Source organism: Oryx dammah, unplaced genomic scaffold (assembly GCF_014754425.2).
Source record: "Oryx dammah isolate SB20612 unplaced genomic scaffold, SCBI_Odam_1.1 HiC_scaffold_11058, whole genome shotgun sequence".
Lineage (NCBI taxonomy): Eukaryota > Metazoa > Chordata > Mammalia > Artiodactyla > Bovidae > Oryx > Oryx dammah.
The window spans coordinates 234,641-248,533 of record NW_024080452.1 but is presented as its reverse complement, the minus strand read 5'-3'; the positions used below and the strand labels follow the sequence as shown (position 1 = coordinate 248,533).

Sequence of the window (13,893 nt, the reverse complement as noted above, 5' to 3'; positions counted from 1 at the left end):
AATGCAATATGCTGGGAATTAACTACGTATCAAGTAATTACTGCACACTATGGAACATAAAAATAAGACATGGTACATCTAGATGCGTGCCACCTACATACAGGAAGCAAGAAAATAATTACAAATAAGTATTATTAGTTAGCCATGCAAACTAAATTTAAACAAACAGAACCAGAATTTGGAAAACACCAGCTTAAAGAAAACAGTAGATAGGGTTTGTTTTAAAACATTACATGATATTTACCAGTGGTTTCTTTTTTTAATATGTAAAGAATCGTGAAAAAAAAAAATGGTCCATAGTCCCTCTTAAAAGAGATTACTTCAAAAAATACGAAATGCATGACTTAACACTTTTGAATTGTACTCATGCAAGCCACTGCTACAACTCTGGGGACAGGGGGAGGGGTCAGTGAAAATATCACAGGCAATTCAAAGTTTTGAAAGATTTTTTTCATTTCAAATTTGGTGCTTCAGGTGAGAATGTGGAATTGAGAGACAACAGTGCTAGTTTCAGTTTTCCCAATATGAATTGTGCTAGGATTACAACCTACTCTGATGAATAGCAAAACAAGTATTAGTCTTTCTTTTTTTTACCTCTGGTTGCAAACAGACAAAGTAAGGTGAGGCTGTCCTGAAGAAGTAAAGGTAGTAAAATCCTCTACTGCTTATATAAGGGCACATTACAAATGAATGTCTAAAATAGAAGTCTCTGCTGTAAGATGAAATGTTTATCAGGATGTGGGAACAGAGACAATTAAAAATTCCTACCAATACACCTATCTACTGATATTGAAAGACACCAGAAATAACATTTTTTATGCCTCATTTGCCTCCTCACTTTCCCAAAACTACGGGCCTCAAGGTGACAATTTAGAACAAATATTGCCTTCTTTTGCAGCCCCAAGTTGAGAAAAGGTTACTGTGATGAAAATCAGACAAATATTTCCAACAAGTTCTGATATTCAAGGGCCAGCAATTTTCAGTCACCACGTTATCATGGATGTCAAGTTACAGTATCACAGTCAAGTCATAGCATCACAGTTAGAACACTAGAATCTTAGTGGCCTGAGAGATTGCCATAATGATCAGTTCTGTTTCACACAGTGAGGAAGCATTCTGCAGCAAACACAAAATTGCTGAAGGTGACATAAAATAACTACCACTTACCGTGCAATCATTTTGCCGAAAAGAGTGACGTAAAGAGCATTGCAGGTTGTAGCAGAACGACAGTGTCGTTCTAGCTTCTTCTCCTGTACCAGTTAACCAAAAAAACAAAACAAAACAAAACAAAAATACAAAACCACCCTGGAATTAAGTGGCCTTTACAACTGAGCCATCAGCAAATGTCCCTGAAGAAATAACACAGTTCCTGCCAGCTCATCAGTGGCATCACTGCCGTGCTATGGTAAACTACAAGTGCTGTCAACATACAAATGCTTTTTCACTTTTAAAATACTGCTTAATATAATACAGTAAAGTAAGCCTTAAGACCAGTCTTTTTTATTACTTGTTCTATATCTTATTAGTTTAAGGGAAAATCCATTTAACAAAGTAATAACTAAATTCCAATTTTCCTTGGAACCACATAGAGTTCCTATATTGAATTTTAAGTCTCATATAAGGTATTTTTTTTTAAATAAAGAAAGCTATAGAGAGTAAAAGAGAGCAGCAAAATTAAAAATACTTACCTGCTCTTTACTCAATTTAATGTCTACAGAGTGGCATTCTGCAATTATAATAGATTTTGCATCTTTTGGATTTAAAGGGTCAAGATGAAGTGTAGGCCACAGCCTTTTATTTAAAGAAAAAGAAAAAATGAAATTCTTTTCTAATGAAACAACAAAGCTTCCCATAATACAAATCAAACTCCATTATAAGAATTAATTTTTATACTACCTTCATAAAATTAATCTCTGTTAAACATAGTAATATTATTTCCTTTATACATGTTATAACATGCATGTCATCACTTTTAGCAATTAATCACAACAAACACTGTTATAAGATAAATGCGCATATATTGACAGTAAACTGGTAAAACATTTCTAGTTCTATGTTCTATACGATCAGTAAAATAACGTCAGTATTGGTACCTATGAGGAATAGTGCCAGACATAGTCTTTGACCAAACATTGCTTGTAATTCAGTCAAATTTAATACCCTATAACGTCCAGTCTCAATGAAGTGCTGAAATTCTTTGTTGGAGAAGGGAAATCTTACACTTTTTATAAACCACAAATCTGTGCTTTATACATAAAAAGTGTAAGATTTCCCCTCCCCAGCAAGCTAGGGAAGGTGATGGAATTCCAGCTTAGCTATTTCAAATCCTAAAGGATGGTGCTGTTAAGGTGCTGCACTCAGTATGCCAGCAAATTTGGAAAACTCAGCAGTGGCCACAAGACTGAAAAATGTCAGTTTTCACTCCAATCCCAAAGAAAGGCAATGCCAAAGAATGTTCAAACTATTGTACAATTATGCTCATTTCACATGCCAGCAAGATTATGCTCAAAATCCTTCAAGCTAGGCTTCAACTGTATGGGACCAAGAACTTCCAGATATACAAGCTGGATTTAGAAAGGGCAGAGGAATCAGAGATCAAATATCCAACATCCACTGGCTCATAGAAAAAGCAAGAGAGTTCCAGAATAACATCCATTTCTGTTTCATTGACTAGGCTAAAGCCATTGACTGTGTGGATCACAACAAACTGTGGAAAATGTTTAAAGAGATGGGAATACCAGACCACCTTATCTGCCTCCTGAGAAACCTGTATGCAGGTCAAGAAGCAACAGTTAGAACTGAACATGGGACAACAGATTGGTTAAAAATTGGGAAAGGAGTACCTCAAGTCTGTATATTGTCACCCAGCTTATTTAACTTATATGCAGAGTACATCATGCAAAATGTCAGGCTGCACAACTCACAAGCTGGAGTCAAGATTGCTGGGAGAAATATCAATAACCTCAGATATACAGATGACATCACCATAATGCAGAAAGCAAAGAGGAACTAAAGAACATCTTGAGGAAGGAGAAAGAGTGATAAAGCTGGCTATAAAACTCAACAGTCAAAACCAAGATCATAGCATCTGGGCTCATCACTTCACGGCAAACAGCTGGGGAAAAAGTGGAAAGAGTGACAGGTTTTATTTTCTTGGGCTCCAAAATCACTGTGGACAGTGACTGCACAAAATTACACTTGCTCCTTGGAAGAAAAACTATGACAAACCTAGACCGCATATTAAAAAGCAGAAACATCACTTTGCCAGCAAAGGTACATATAGTCAAAGCTATACTTTTTCCAATAGTCATGTATGGATATGAGTCATGTTTCTCACAGCTGGTGAGAAATATTTCTATCTCTGCATTTTAAACCAAAATTGTCACCAAAAGGACCCAATTGCACTGAGTATACTTTTAATCTTTGCAAGAAAGCTGAGTGCTAAAGAATTGATACTTTCGAATCGTGGTGCCAGAGAAGACTCTTGAGAGTCCTTGGACAGCAAGGAGATCAAACCAGTCAATCCCAAAGGAAATCAACCCTGAATATTCATTGGAAGGACTGAAGCTGAAGCTCCAATACTTTGGCTACCTGATGGAAAATGCCAGCTCACTGGAAAAGACCCTGATGCTGGAAAAGATTGAAGGCAAGAAGAGAAAGGGGAGACAGAGGATGAGATGGTTCAATGGTATCACTGACTCAATGGGTGTGAGTTTGAGCAAACTCCAGGAGATAGTGAAGAACAGGGAAGCCTGGCATGTCGCAGTCCATGGGGCTGCAAAGAGTCAGACATGACTTAGCAGCTGAACAACAAATACACATATATCTGTTTATGTTCATGAATTTATATATGGTATATGTGTGATATTAAAATTTCTTGGTAGGGAGGTGATTAGGAAGAACATTACCAAAAAGGCTCCTGGGGTAGAGAGACAAAATAGATTGAGAAACACCACTTCAAAGAACTCAACCACTGCATCCCTTTTTAAGTATTGGACTTGCATTTCAGGATCACAGGTGGCTAGTCTTATTTTTCCTGGTCCAGCTCTTCCCTTGCTTTCCTCACCCATAAATTTAACTGCCTACTAGACAGAAATCACCAATTGGAGCTATAATTGCCAACTCAAACAAACCATGTCTGAAAACAAAACTCATGACTTTTCCTTCACAAACCTGCCTGTCCTCTGTGTTTCCCATCTTAGTTCATGGAACCACAATTTACTTTATTTCTCAAGCCAGAAACCTGGGGGCCATCCTAGTCTTCTCCCTCACATCTCAGATCTAACTTCCCACAAAATGCTATAGATTGTATCCTTTTCCTGAATTTGTCCACTTCTCCCTATCCTCACTCCCACTTACATGAAAAATATGAGAAATAATCACGTATCAAAAACCTTTCTTTCTACTTAAAATATTTCACGTAGCCAGAAATAACTAATGTTAGCAGCTTACCTCCATGCTGGGGGGCATGTTTCTACATTCACAGAAACAATTACTCTTACATTCACAGGCAGTGGATCTATCAGCCATTTCATGTGTTTTTCAACTTGCTTAAATATATAAAAACAAAATTCCGTCTATTAATTTAAAATATTTCAAAAGCTTTCCAATTAAAATGAAATTCTCATTATATTTCTCATTAAGGGTAAAATCTTATTTGGGGATTATTTATCTCAGAATATTAGAAGAACAAGTGGTAAAACACTACCATCACTGATCTGAATTCTGGGCATGTAAGGAAATGTCAAAGCCCTAAAACTATGTAAAAATGAACAATATTTGCTAATTGTGAAAATATAGTTGGTCCTTCCCAACAAGATACTAGTGTCTACTGGCATATATATATGTGTGTGTGTGTGTGTTTCTGTACTATCCACATGCTTCCTCTCTATAAATTAAGCAGAAATAAACAAAATCAACATTTTTTTCTTACAAACATGATTTAAACATCTGTCATTGCTGATATTTTTGTCTCTTTCTGAGTGTATCAACAGGTTACAAAGTGAAAACATACCTGAATTTGATCTATAGAATCAATAATGATGATGATTTAAATATCTGTCATTACTGATACTGATATTTTTGTCTCTTTCTGAGTGCATCAACAGGTTACAAAGTGAAAACATACCTGAATTTGATCTATAGAATCAATAATGATGATGATGCTGCCTTGATGACGGGCAGAGAGTTTTTCCAGCCAGCGTGGAAATTCTTCCAAAAGCTTAGCAGGATCCAATGTCAGAGCAGATACTGACCAAGCATGCTGCATCAACTGCAAGGTGAGGACACATTCAAGTTAAAGTAGCTACGCTTTATCACACAGCTGGTGAGAACGATTTCTATCTCTGCATTTTAAACCAAAATTGTCACCACAAGGACCCAATAGCATTAAATATACTTTTAACCTTATGCAAAACCAAAACAAATGGGTAATACTGAAAATTAGTTTATTAGCAGGTCCTCAGGCCAGACAACTTCTGAATCTAAATAAAAATTGTAGTAACTAACTCCAAAAATGGTATATTCTACCTTTAGAGTCAGTCGTTTGATAATCAAGGAAGCCTCTGAGCTGGTTGACATGGGCCTCCCCACAAAATGAGAAAGAATTAGTGTGTTAGGGGAATTCTTCTGTTGTAATTGGATCCTGAAAGAAAAAGACCTTTTGTAAGAATGATAAACCTCCTTTACTGTCAACAAAAAAGAATTCACAATGCATGAAGCATCAATTGCTACCTGTTAGTAATTACACGATCAGTTAATTTTGAATTAATGTGGGAAATTTCCATTTTTACTCCACTTTTAGATTCTTTTAAATAAACCATTAAAAATTATAGCTTCATTTTACTTACAAATTGATGTGACTAATGTTAATCAAAATACTATACATTTGAGGTTAAAGTATTAGTAAAATGAACATTAACCTAGGAAGAAAGAAGTTTCTATGGTAAGCACAAAAATAATATTTTGAAATATAACTTTGAATAAAAGGGCAATAAAAAGGAAATAACATATGGTAACTCCTCAATGTAAATAACTATGAATACCTCTTGTTTTTAAATAACATGATGAACTAAAATAAGAGTTTATTAGCTTAAAGGAAACTTAGTCCATAATTCAAAGAACTAGTTTTATATTCATAGTAAAGATTATCCTTTATTTTTATATTCTTTATGATTTATTTCACTCTAAATAGTCTGTCTTATTTCAAATATTTAAAATCCCAATTAATCTTTAAAGATGAGCCCAGTAACTGAAAATAAAGGTACATGCCTCTATAATTCACCTAATTCCTTGTCACACTGACCACTCCCTTCAGTTCAGTTCAACTGCTCAGTCCAACTCTGTGACCCCACAGACTACAGCATGTCAGGCTTCCCTGTCAATCACCAACTCTCAGAGCTTGCTCAAGCTCATGTCCATTGAGTTGTTGATGTCATCCATCTTATCCTTTGTCATCCCCTTCTCCTTCTGCCTTCAAACTTTCCCACCAAAGTACTGGAGCTTCAGCTTCAGTATCAGTCCTCGCAATGAATATTCAGGATTGATTTCTTTTAGGATTGACTGGTTTGATCTCCTTGCTGTCCAAGAGACTCTCAAGAGTCTTCTCCAACACCACAGTTCAAAAGCATCAATTTTTCAGTGCTCAGCTTTCTTTATGGTCCAAATCTCACATCCATACATGACTACTGGAAAAACCATAGCTTCGACTAGACAGACCTTTGTCGACAAAGTAATGTCTCCGCTTTTTAATATGCTGTCTAGGTTGGTCATAGCTTTTCTTCCAAGGAGCAAGCATCTTTTAATTTCTGTGGCTGCAGTCATCATCTGCAGTGATTTTAGAGGCCAAGAAAATAAAGTCTGTCACTGTTTCCATTGTTTCTCCATCTATTTTCCATGAAGTGATGGGACCAGATGCCATGATCTTAGTTTTCTGAATGTTGAGTTTTAAGCCAGATTTTTCACTCCCTCTTTCACTTTCATCAAGAGGCTCTTTGGCTCCTCTTAGCTTTCTGCCATCAGGGTGGTGTCATCTGCATGTCTGAGGCTATTGATATTGATACTGACCACTCCCTTAGCTCTGACCTATATAATTGATGTGGGCTTCCCTGGTGGCACAGTGGTAAAGAACCAGCCAGCCAGTGCAGGAGACTCAAGAGACACAAGTTCGATCCGAGTTGGGAAGATCCCCTGGAGAGGGAATGACAACCCACTCCACTATTCTTGCCTGGGAAATCCCATGGACAGAGGAGCCTGACAGGCTATAATCCATGAGGTCACACAAGAGTCAGACTTAAAGACTAAACAACAACATAGTTTATGTACACAATCACAAATGCTATTCCTTTCTCATTCTGTATCTTCTCTCTAACATTCAAGTTATATATTTCTCAGGGCATGAGTCTGTTATTTTATTCTTTTTGCTTTTTTAATATTCAATACAGGCCCTGCAGGAAGGTAGACATGCAATAATTCACTTTGTTGAATGAGTTCCATAGTTCAAATGATGACAAAAATAACTGTTTAATTGCACTGCATCATACCACTTTGATAAAAGAAGGGACTTTCCAGAGCCTGGTCCTCCAGATACAAGAAGGGGTGGAATTGGTGCTGGTGCTGCCACAAGATCATTAAGGCGCTGGTAGTACTAGAAATAAAAATAAATTTAAATTGTATATTGTGAGGAAGAACATGCCTCTTCAAATACTAAATAGAGTCAATTTCCGATTATCTGAAATCAGTGGAGAAAAGCTGCAAGAAAAAATGAAATCTACTTTTAATAGATTTAATCTACTTTAATAGATTTTAATCTACTTTCAGTAGTACCCTCATAATTGCTTATTTTTATGATTGGTTAAATATGTCCAAAGGAGTAAACTAAGAATGGGCCCCAATTTCTTCTGCTACAGTATTAATGTAAATTAATGGATGAAGGGCAGCCTTTCAGATCACTGTGGGGCTTTGCACCATTCAGATGTTCTGCAGAATGTTGCAGGGAGGCTACTGTATTACCCTGAGCTCCTGAACCTTGGAAAGAACCACAGAAGACCTTGAGGGAATCATCAGCAGGCATTCTATATCTCCTGGTCAGAAGAATACCTGTTCTGAAGACCATCTCAGTTTCCAGGGATTCCTAAGAAACAATAAGAAGGCCTTATCTGAAGCCTTGGAGTCACCGAACTTGCTACAGAGAATCAAGTTATGACAGGCCACCTAAGATCTTTTTGAAATTGGGTGAATTCTATGCAAAGCCCAAGAACTCTTATTTCCGAGGCCTTCCCAGATAGGAAAACTTGGTTCAGAGCTGAAAAGGAACTTGCTCAGAAAACTGCAATATCTCAGTTGTTATAAAGGAGTTTCCAAAGTCATCTTGGGGGTTAGGATGTTTAAGTGTACCAGTGGTGTAAACGATAACTGATGAGGAATCAAAAGAATGTGTAATAAGTAGTTTGTGTGAGCTTTAGGGTAGCAGACATTTCTAGCAATTACAATAAATAATTACTTAGTATAGTTTTTCAATCAGTTTTTCTGTTTGTCATATCATATTTCCCAGGAATTCAAATATTTCTGATAGAAATGATGCTTCTCAAGAAACAAAGGGCTTGTTTGATTTATGACCTCATAAACCTTGTAAATTGTTAGGTTGTATGACCTAACGATTTAGTTCATGGCCCTACCTAAAGTCCAGGTGGCTTAAAGTGGTAAAGAATCTGCCTGCCAATGCAGGAGACTCAGGAGACCTGGGTTCAATCTGTGGATCAGGAAGATCCCCTGGAGGAGAAAATGGCAACCCACTCCAGTATTCTTGCCTGGAGAATCCCATGGACAGGGGAGCCCGGCAGGCTACAGTCGATAGGGTAGCAAAGAGTCAGATACTACGGAGCACATACATGAAGTCTTTTTATAGACCTGTGTTTCCCAAATTAAGACTCCTTGCCACAGAAGAAAGCGTAGGATTTATAGCCAGAAAGACCTAAGTTAAAATCTTACATCTGCAATCTACACTCTGTAGGCTCATAGGCAAACTATAATCTGAACCTTAGGTTCTTCAATTACAAAATAGTGATATCTTGCCTTCCTTATGAAATAACAATTTAACATTACCATGTGATGAGTACCGTGTCAAATGCTTTATGTGCAAGATCTGGTTTAGTACCCCCAACAACCATGTGAGGTAGGTTCTATTAGTCATCCTCATTTTATACACAAGAAAGTCAAAGCTTAGAGCTAAGTGGCTTGATCAAAAGCCATAGTGAGGAAACAGTGGAACCAAGACATAAAACTGACAGTCTAAATTATAAAAGCCATTAAAAGTTCTATAAAAACATAGCTATTAGTGACAGTTACTGTAATATTCTTTAAGATATTCTTTTATTAATTTTAAAATATTAAGTGCTTTTTAAACTTGAAGATAGATTCTTTGTACACTTCTAGTCTTGTTTATTAGCTTAGATATTTAAAGATGCTGAAGGACAGATCTGCCTATTGCATTAACTACTCTGCTTTGTTTTCTGGATGTTTGATATTTTGAATCCTCTAGGAACTGGAAGAATAGATAGCCTTACTATTTTTATCAGGTTTCCTAGGTATATTATCTTAGAGAATTGCAGATGGTAGCATAATAAACATATAGTTGATAAATCCTAATCTGTAACGAGGGCTTCCCAGGCGGCACTAGTGGTAAAGAACCCATCTGCCAAAGCAGGAGACATAAGAGACACGGGTTCAGTCCCTGGGTTGGGAAGATCCCTTGGAGGGAGGCATGGCAACCCACTCCAGTATTCTTGCCTGAAGAATCTCAGGAACAGAGGAGCCTGGTGGGCTATGGCAAATAGGGTCACAAACAGTCAGACATGACTGAAGTGACTTTGCACACAAGCACAATCTAACTAAACATGTTTGATGTTCATAAGTATATTTGAATCTCACTTTTTTTCACATGATACAAACCTAAGCACATGTCTCAACATGGATAATTAAGCCATGAGGAAGTTACTAACACAGTCCTTAACCTTGACTAAAATTAGATTAAACCACAATTATGTTACAGCTTTTAAGTGCAACTGATTTTTGTTGGAACTGTAAACCAAATGCTTACTTTCTCAAATCCCAACTCATGGGCTGAATTTGAAGCTTGCTGAAAAGCTTCCATTTGCTCTTGTTCATCATGTATGTCCCACAGAACATCACCAAAATCATCTTCTTCTGGAATAGAATCTTCACTGCCCAAATCCTTGGTGTCCAGGTCTGTGTTTTCAAAGCCCAGGATGTCCTGAACACCAAGAGAAAGCACACAGAGGTGAATGAAGGAAGTGAAGACCTGTACAGTACAGTCAGCACACAGGCCTCAGGCGGCCCTCATCTACCTTGGAGGGCAAGTTCAAACCTATGGCCTTTTATGGTACCTCCAGGGATCAATTTATAACTATAAAATTAAGCAGTAGTTTAAAAATAAAAGTAAAGAAATATTAGGGCTTCCCTGGTGGCTCAGACAGTAAGGAATCTGCCTGCAATGCAGGAGACCCAGGTTCAATCCCTGGGTCAGGAAGACCTCCTGAAGAAGGGAATGGCAACCCATCCCAGTATCCATGCCTGGAGAAATCCATCGACCGAGGAAGCTGGTGGGTCACAGTACATGGGATCGCAAAGAGTTGGACACGACTGACTGACTAACAGAACAACACAAAGAAATATTAAAATAATAAAAACAAAGACCTCTCTCTTTCATTAAAGTTAGAGGGACTCTGGTTTCTGAAAAATATTACACAATAGGGTTGTATTTGGCTAGCGAACAATTTTAAAGACTGTGCTAATGTCTAAGATATATGCTGCTTTACATTTTTATAAGAATTTAATTACTAAGATAGAGTTTTTTGATGTTAAATATCTCTGCTGTGATATCTATTCTTTATATTAATCAATGAAAATATATTGTCCTACAAGTGGTAAAGTTGGTGAATATGTCCATTTTCATTTATTACCATTTATTCTGTTTAATTCATCTTGTTTCAGGGCTCACTCTTTTTCTCTAATAACATACCTCCATACTTTAACACGAGTTAATTTTTAAAAAGTAATCTAAACCCTTACTTCTCAAATAGGGTTCCCAGTACCCTGAGGGAGAGGTCAGCAGGTAAGAATAAACACAGGCTAAACATCTTCTTGTGCCCATTTTACTTGAAGATAGGGAACACTTTTTATTATCATTATTAGCATTTTTGCTGATACATAATTTTAAATGATTTTTAATATTAAAAACAAAGACAGGTAAATATCAAGCAAAATATTTAACTCATATACAGTTTCAAGATAATACTGAGATACCATAGAAACTTTTAGTTTGAGATGTCTCTGTGATCCGTGACCTCAGACACACAGAGGTATGTTTTCACTCCTCTCTACGGTTAGGAGGATAGTAAAATCCATCCTGAATTTTTCTATTTACAAAAACTCAAGGTGCACACAGAACCTGAGGAAATTCTCTGCTGAACAGGATGAACATTATCTCTCAAATACTTGCTTTTTACCTACCACTGTTGTAATCCATTTTATACCTGATGGGTATTAAAGAATCAAACCGTTTGTGAGCTCAGAGATACAGATACACGGTACTGGGAATGTCACAACAATATTACAGGATGGACTCTTGCCAGAAACAAGGGCACACAACCCAGGTATTGTTTTCAAAAAAGCAAACAAGTGATTTTCTCTGGAAAACTCAATTTTATTGAAATCAGTCAAGATATTTGAGATAAAATCTTACAGGGAATGCATATTTACCTGTTTAATAATCTTTTCTACATAAATATAGGTTTTATAGACTCCTTCTGCTGGATCTCCCAAGTGATCAATGATCTGGGGGGGAAAAAAAAGAAGTTTAACAACAAGAAAAAGCAATACTAACAGGAGGAGGAGGTGGTACTGAACATTTTCACAGGCTTACGTGTCAGGAACTGTTCTAAGCGCTCTATGTATATAGCTCACTTAGCCTCACAACCCTATAAGGAAGGCACTGTTGTTCTCTCCATTTTCTAGAAGAGGAAACTGAGGCAAGTTAAATACCTTGTCTAAGGTCACGCAAGGGATTTTGTGTGAACAATGTTGCAAATAAAACAAAACGTATGCTTTCTCTTTTTTTTTTTTCGGTTCATGTGTCCATCTGGAAAAGTGACTGGTATTGGTGATGCCAAAACTCTGTCCAGGACCTGGTATCACCACTGAAAATCCACTTTGTCTGGACTAATGCACACAGCTGACCATTGTGACACGAGAGAGCAGGAACCGACTAAGGGCCTGGATAGGTGGGATGGTATGTGCTGGGGCCTGGTAGCAGCGTCTACATCCCTGGGTGTGCTGCGAGGCCATGGAGCCTCCATCTCTGCCTGCAAACAGAAGCAGATTTTATCATGTGGAGCAGAGACTGTGGCAAGTATTCCTAAGTTTGGCTTGATTCTTTTTATCTCACAGCCTTGGGGGAAATAATTTTTGTTTTTTTCTTCTTGTCCTGCAACCTCAACACGTAGGCTCATATAAATGCCCTCTCTGAATATTGCTTGCTTTCTGCCTATGTGTTTTGGAAGGGTAATCAGGATAACCTGAGGAAACATGGAAGGGTTGGGGTCTCTGGTTGGGGTCAGGGGAAACCAGCCTTTCTTTAGTGGGAGTTAATGGGGCTTCCTCTGCTTTTCTCTGTGGATCTGGGGCCTAGGTACTCAGCAAATCTGGGGGTTATTTATAGAATGATCTAGAGGAGTGGTGGGGGGAGGGGGCCATGTGCCAAGGCTGAGGGGGCCTGCACCTGGGGAGCAGGTGGTGGTGCAGAGGACAAGGTACCCCCACAACTGCCACTCTCAGCTCCTTCCCTGTTTGGCTGGGGGGCTTGGCCCCAGGTGAAAGGAAGTCTTTTTTTTAGGAAAACTCCAGTGGCTGAATTCTCATAGTTTTGTTTCAGGTAAAAACTTGTAGATACCGTGCTAATCACTTCACCTTTTGGGTTATGAACATTCCAAAGCTAGGCAAAGCCAAATACCAGCCTTTATTGTTTTAATCACTCTGCTGAATGTCCCTTCTCTTGATGTCCTGAATGGCATTTTTTTTTTTCTTAAACACACAGTCACACACACATGAATTAAACAGCTAATTCATCTTATGTATTTCTGTACCATTCAATATATATAACATTCAAAATCCATCTTCATGCCAGTAAAACTATAATTCTACAAAACAAAGCAAAGAAGTTTAGCCTACATTTAAATTTATAATCATAGTAGAGAGATTGTGACTCCTATATAAAAAAATTCAACCTGTGGTATACTAATTTTTAAAAGCAGTATCTAGAGAATAAGTAACTTCCCTTGTAGCATCTAGTAACGTAGGCTGGTACCAAAATAAAATAGGATGAAATGGCTCTGGAGATTAACTATAATAAAAATGTACTCTTTGTTTCTTAGACTCTTCACTGTATTATGCTGACCTCAAGAAAAATGTTTGTATTCACATTTGATCTTATTTTCTGGCTGGACATACAGAAACAGAAACTTTGTGAAAACCCTAGAGTTGTTTAATTGCATTCTTATCATTAACTATAAACATTCATCAAGTTATCTCAGCTAGCAGTAATGCAAAGCCTGTAATCTCTATTCTAAAATAGATTCTGCTTTGCATCTAGGGATGATCAAATCCTTCTCCTCCTCATCAGTTTTTGGCTTTTCCCAAAGCCCTCAGAAAGGGTTACCAGGAAAAGGCTCTTCCTTACACTGATCCTTGGCCTATAATAGATAGAAGGACTCTGTGCTTGAGAAAAATGCACAGTAATGATTCTGATTTGTTCACTTACATATCATACACTTTTTAGGTATATATCACTATTCGTGTCTAGTTCCTTCAGAGTCCACA

At 37.5% G+C, this 13,893-nt stretch overlaps 1 protein-coding gene across 1 annotated transcript in view; it reads right to left on the bottom strand.

Annotated features, from left to right (window-relative positions):
• The window catches only part of LOC120860373 (nephrocystin-3-like), a 52,927-nt gene that overhangs the window by 20,150 nt on the left and 18,884 nt on the right, over positions 1-13,893 (bottom strand). Inside the window, exons 8-15 of the mRNA XM_040236174.1 lie at positions 11,779-11,853; positions 10,097-10,270; positions 7,542-7,645; positions 5,530-5,644; positions 5,129-5,272; positions 4,453-4,550; positions 1,689-1,791; positions 1,168-1,250 (exon numbers count right to left, since the gene is read on the bottom strand). Coding sequence (XP_040092108.1) covers positions 1,168-1,250; positions 1,689-1,791; positions 4,453-4,550; positions 5,129-5,272; positions 5,530-5,644; positions 7,542-7,645; positions 10,097-10,270; positions 11,779-11,853 — 896 coding nt within the window. The remainder of the gene's footprint in view (positions 1-1,167; positions 1,251-1,688; positions 1,792-4,452; positions 4,551-5,128; positions 5,273-5,529; positions 5,645-7,541; positions 7,646-10,096; positions 10,271-11,778; positions 11,854-13,893) is intronic.